The sequence below is a fragment of the Canis lupus genome, chromosome X, assembly GCF_011100685.1.
Source record: "Canis lupus familiaris isolate Mischka breed German Shepherd chromosome X, alternate assembly UU_Cfam_GSD_1.0, whole genome shotgun sequence".
NCBI classification, from domain to species: domain Eukaryota; kingdom Metazoa; phylum Chordata; class Mammalia; order Carnivora; family Canidae; genus Canis; species Canis lupus.
Genome location: NC_049260.1, coordinates 4287093 through 4293092, shown reverse-complemented (window position 1 = coordinate 4293092; position 6000 = coordinate 4287093). Strand labels below are relative to the sequence as shown.

Sequence of the window (6000 nt, the reverse complement as noted above, 5' to 3'; positions counted from 1 at the left end):
CCTGCTCTGGGACAAGTTTGTTGTCCCTCTGTTCCTCGCCTGCATTCATGCTCTGTCTCAAATACGTAAAATCTAAAAAAAAAGTTTTTGAGAGCAGCCAAGAACAACAAAATTCAGAGTGCATGCAGAAGAGAGCTGAATAAGAAAGGAAGCTGGGCGGCAGGGACGCAGATGAGGCGGCCAGGCGCGTGGAGCCTCTGCAGCCCGGGATGCTCGCGGGGACCCGGGAGCCCGGGTCGCCGACCCTCCGAGCGGCCCCCTGCGCATGCGCGCTGCCAGCTCCGCGGGGGCGGCGGGCCCGCGAAACCGAAAGGGAAAGCAGCGAGGGTCCCGGGACGGCAGCCCCGGCCCGGCGCATGCCCCGGCCCCTGGGCTCCCGACCTGAGCACCTTGGCCCGTCGGTGGGAAGCAGCCGGTGCACCGGGCCGGCCGAGGAGAAAGGCTCGGCCTCCTCCGTGCGTCCCGCCCCAGGGTCAAGTTGTGCATGTGCCGCCGCCGGGACCGGGACGTCCGCTGTGCGTGGGGAGCGCGGTGCATGCGGGCAGACGGGAGCCCGCGCGGGGCCGCATCCGCACTCGGCGGCGGCGGCGGCACCGGAGACCGCGCGAGACAAGCCCGCCCGCAGAGCGGAGCGCGCGGCTCTCGAGAGACGCTCCCGCGGCGCGCGTGCGCAAGGCGGCTCGGGCCCCGCGGGTCGGCGCGGGGCGCGCGTGCACGGCGGGCGGCGCGCGTGCGCAGAGGCGGCGCGGGCGGCGCGCGCAGCCCCCGAGCGCGCGGCCGTGTCCCCGGCGTGCGCGCGCCCGCGTCCGCCGGCGCCATGGCGGCCTCCGGGGCCCCGCCGCGGCCCGCCACCCACCTGCTGTTCGACATGGACGGCCTCCTCCTCGGTGCGTAGCCTGCGGCCGCCGCGCGCCACGCGGCCCGGGGACGGCGCGCTGCTCGGCTCGGCGCGGCGCGGCGCGGCGGGGCGGCGTCCGGGACCCCCGCGGGCGGCGGCGAGTGGCGGGGGCGCGCGGGGCGCTGGCGTCGGCGCCGCCCGGGGCAGCACTTCCGGCGGCCGCGCCGCGCGTGGGGACGGGCTGCGGGGGGGGCGGGGGCGGCGCTCGGGGGCCGCGGCGGACTCAGTTTCCCGCACCTGGCCGCGCCGCGCACGCAGCCTGCTCGCGGCCTCCTACGCGGCGGGGGCCGGGGTCGTGACCTCGCCGGCGGGGGCGCTGCTGCGGGCGGGGGTGGGGGGGGCTGCGGCTGGACGGGCCTTGACCCCGGGGCCGGAGGCTTGGGATCCGAGGCTCCGGCGGCCCTGCACAGGAAGGGGCTTGGACGGAGGGGCTCGCGGAAGCACCCTGCAGGGCCGCACCCCTCCCCGCCCCTCCAGCGCCCCGGCTCAGGCCGCACTCTTGACCCAACTGCAGGACAGTGGGGACCTGAGGCTGGGGCTGCCCCTGCACAGGGAGGGGCTGGGCGGATGCACACTGCGGGGGGCGGGGGGTGCGCACCCCTCCCCGGCCCCCCAGCGCCCCGGCTCGGGCCGCACGCTTGACCCAGGTGCAGGACGGTTGGGACCTGAGGCTGGGGCTACCCCTGCGCCTGCACGGGAAGGGGCTGGGCGGATGCACATTGCCAGGCCGCACCCTTCCCCACCCCGGCTCAGGCCGCACTCTTGACCCAGGTGCAGGACGGTTGGGACCTGAGGTTGGGGCTGCCCCTGCACGGGAAGGGGCTGGGCGGATGCACATTGCGGGGCCGCACCCCTCCCCGCCCCCCCAGCGCCCCAGCTCCGGCCGCACGCTTGACCCAGGTGCAGGACGGTTGGGACCTGAGGCTGGGCGGATGCACATTGCGGGGCCGCACCCCTCCCCGCTCCCCCAGCGCCCCGGCTCAGGGCGCACTCTTGACCCAAGTGCAGGACGGTTGGGACCTGAGGTTGGGGCTGCCCCTGCACAGGAAGGGGCTGGGCCGATGCACATTGTGGGGCCGCACCCCTCCCCGCCCCTCCAGCGCCCCGGCTCAGGCCGCACTCTTGACCCAACTGCAGGACAGTGGGGACCTGAGGCTGGGGCTGCCCCTGCACAGGAAGGGGCTGAGCGGATGCACATTGCGGGGCCGCACCCCTCCCCGCTCCCCCAGCGCCCCGGCTCAGGGCGCACTCTTGACCCAAGTGCAGGACGGTTGGGACCTGAGGCTGCGGCTGCCCCTGCACAGGAAGGGGCTGGGTGGATGCAGATTGCGGGGCCTCACCCCTCCCCGCCCCCTCCAGCGCCCTGGCTCAGGCTGCGCTCGTGACCCAAGTGCAGTAAGGTTGGGACCTGAGGCTGGGGCTGCCCCTGCGGAGAGAGGGGCTTGCGGATGCACATTGCGGAGGCCGCACCCCTCCACACCCCCGCTCAGGCTCAGGCTGCACTCTTCACCCAAGTGCAGGAGGGTTGGGGACCTGAGGCTCCAGCTGCTCCTGCAGAGGGACGGGCTGGGCGGATGCACACTGCGGGGGGCGGGGGTGGGGGGCGCACCCCTTCCCGCCCCTCCAGCGCCCCGGCTCAGGCCGCACGCTTGACCCAAGTGCACGGAGAGTTGGGACCTGAGGCTCAGGCTGCCCCTGCACAGGGAGGGACACGGCGGATGCACATTGCGGGGCCGCACCCGTCCCCGCCCAGGCTCAGGCCGCGGTCTTGACCCAGGTGCTGGAGACTTGGGACCTGAAACTTGGGACTTTGAGGCTAGGGCTGCCCCTGCACAGGAAGGGACTTGCCGGATACACATTGCGGGGCCGGATACACATTGCGGGGCCGCACCCGTCCCCGCCCCGGCTCAGGCCGCACTCTTGACCCAAGTGCAGGAGAGTGGGGACCTGAGGCTGGGGCTGCTTCTGCACAGGAAGGGGCTGAGTGGATGCAGACTGCAGGGCTGCACCCCTGCCGGCCCCGCCTTAGGCCACACAGTTGACCCAAGTGCAGGAGAGTTGGGGAAGCAGGTTGCGCCTGCCACGGACCCGAGGGACTCTGGGTCCTCGCACTGCTGCTCCCTGCACCGCCCCTGTGCAGGGTCACAGCCAAGAATTGTTGAAGAAGCAGAATGACACTCAGTGCACGAATCAACACGGAACGGACCGGAGCGCTGCCCAGACCCTGCGCACCGAGCTTCATGGCTTCATCCTCTTACAGGGTTCCGACCCTCAGAGCCTCCGGAAGGCCTTGTAGAACTCTGAAAACGCCTGTGTTTTTTGCAGACGCTCCTGACCCGCTGGAGACTTTTATGCCTCTACTGCCTTAAAACCCTGCAGAGGATGAGGAAGTATTTGCATTCCAATGAGAACACACAGTGCTGCAGCTCAGAGATGTTAAGTCACCTGCCCAAGGTCGCACAGCTCAGGAACAGAGCTGAAGAGTGACTGCACATCGATTGGATCCTAAATATAGATGACCTGTTCATCTTTCCAGGGTGACCTTGCCCCCTGCTAGGTGGTTTGCTAGTAATAACACTTTTTTTTTAAGATTTTATTTATATGTTCATGACAGACCAAGAGAGACAGACACAGGCAAACGGAGAAGCAGGTTCCCTGCGGGGAGCTGCATGCAGTGACTCGCACCCACGGAGCCACCTGGGCGTCCCAGTCACTTTATAAACCCAGAGATAGAAACAGGTGAATCCCTAAGGAAGAGAAAAACAAAATTAAATCTCTGTAGAGGTCACTAATTGCAAGAAACAGTGTATGCAGGTACTAAATCTGAATGGACTCAATTTCAGAAACCTCTTGGGATGGATAAGGCTGGTTTGTAGACATGAATGTTCCTGCTCAGGTGGTCAGGAAGTTAATTGTCAAAGAAACTCCTTCCCCTCTCGGGAAGGGTCCAAAGAACTTGTAGTGGGTGTCTCATGAATATGGATGCAAACTCCGAAGTCTCATTAAAATTAAATGTATTAAACTTCCAAATGAGCTGGACTCTTAGTTCTGAGACCCAGATTCAGACACAGCTGTTCCCTGAAGCCTGAATGTGGCGTACGTGACCTGGTTCCAGCAGGGGCAGTTACTCGCTGGGGGCTCTACTCACTAGCTAAGGCCAGATTAATAGTTTAGCCCCTGGCGCTGTTACCCAATCCTGTGAAATGGTCAGAGAACCAAGAGTTCGTGCCATTTGGGAAGATATCCTCCTTATTTTCTGCCCTCTTTTCTCCTTTCTGCTTTAACGCTTCTCCGAGGTAGTAAGGCTTTGCAGAACTTTCTCGGAAGTGCACTTATCCCATTCTTTCACAGGATGTCTTGTAGAAAACACCGTTTTCTTTCCAAAACATGCTGCTTTATCTCAGTCGGTCTCTCCTGCTGCTACCCTCCTGTAGCTCTGCAGCACCTGACTTCATTCCCTGTATCTGCTGTGTGCAGAACACTCCACCATGCATTCATAATGAGTCCTCTTGCAGTAGGTTGGAGTTTGAGAATTGTGAATTCTGGAAGTTCCATTTGTCAGCGTCACCCCCAGGACTGGTGTTCTCAGGGCAGTGAAAATCGAAAACTATTAGTTTCATGGGGGAAGGCTTCTATTCAGGAGAAGCTTGTTTAAGCAGACGGGAATGAGGAAGTAAATGGAGATTTCTGCAGAAACATTGATGACGCCAGAGCACTTTCCAGTACATTTCCAGTTTGAAATGTATGAGGCTGCCGTCCTTCCAAATAGGAAAGACGCTCTCGGATTCTGTTTTGTTGGTGGGGTAACGATCAGCTACGATCAGGTTATGATTTTGGCTCCCAGATGCCATTTAGAGAAAGAGAAAAGGGGACTGGGATTGTTTGTGAACCAGGACAAGATATTTTCGAAGGTAGAAGATGACAGCGATTCCACAGAGTCTCGGCTTCTGGATAGGGAAGATTATCTAGTTTGCAAAATAACTGAAATTAGGGGCACAAGGGGTGGGCCCATTCTCTTTAAGACACAAGAAGTCTGCTGTGCGGAGCCATGCTGGCTAATAGAGATGGGACTGCATAAAAAATGTTGCACAGCTCCACTGTAAAAGCAAAAAGGTACAGATGAAACAAACTTTTTTCCCTATCCTGACACATCTAAAATGCGTCTTTCCAAAAAATAAATAAATAAATAAATAAATAAATAAATAAATAAATAAATAAATAAATAAAATACGTCTTTCCTTACATCAATGTAAAACTCTCCAAGATCTATGACCTTCATTTTTGAGGCCTAGTCCCTGAAATCCGTGGGTATTTTATGCATACAAGCAGGTCTCAGCTCGAGCCAGCCACATTTCAAGTGTTCAGTAGCCTCGTTGGGCGAATGAATGCCTGTCGTACTGGACAGTCCAATGCAGGGCTTTAGGAAGAAACCCGTATGTCTGTTATCGATAACGGGGCCCAGTGGACGGTGGACGTTAAGAATACGGAGACCACCGGAATATGTAAAATGCAGTGCACGTAAAATGTATATTCTAGGCGTCCAATTTTTTAACATCCATAAAAATTACCAAAGGAAAATAAGCTTATTTTTAAATTCTTAAAAATCAGAAAATAACAAGAGAGGGATCGCGTGAGGACACAAGAAGAATATTTGCAACTGTTAATTATAATTTACCCTCTGTCCTCTATGTAGTAGAATAGATGACCTACGTTGGTCTTCTTTGTGCTCCCTCAGTTTCGCATCTGCCAGATAATAGCACCCGAGACTGCTGGGAGGTGCCTGTTTGCCTGGGGCCTAGGACACCCTGTAAGCTCCTGGAGGGGCAGGAGCTTTGTGGTGCTCACTGAGCTCAGGAAGTTGCTGCTTGAGTCGACTGGTTCCGCGTCGTGCCCGGGCTGTGGTCAGAATCCTTGTGACACCATGGTCGTCTTGTTCACCTTGTCTAGGCCATTTTTCCACCCTGGAGCATCCGTGAAGCTGATGACAAAAATGGAATTTCCTTATAGAATGTTAGCGCTTGCTCCACATTAATTTTCACAGGAACCAAAACACGTGGTCATCTGACCCCCCACGTGATGTATGAGAATTTTTCTAAGCACAG

At 59.8% G+C, this 6000-nt stretch overlaps 1 protein-coding gene across 2 annotated transcripts in view; it reads left to right on the top strand.

Annotated features, from left to right (window-relative positions):
- The first annotated feature begins 787 nt into the window (after positions 1-787).
- PUDP (pseudouridine 5'-phosphatase) overlaps positions 788-6000 on the top strand; it is a 131734-nt gene continuing 126521 nt past the window's right edge. For both annotated transcript variants that reach the window (XM_038586764.1, XM_038586763.1), the window contains exon 1: positions 788-887. In XM_038586764.1, coding sequence (XP_038442692.1) covers positions 818-887 — 70 coding nt within the window. In that variant the 5' untranslated portion in view covers positions 788-817. The remainder of the gene's footprint in view (positions 888-6000) is intronic.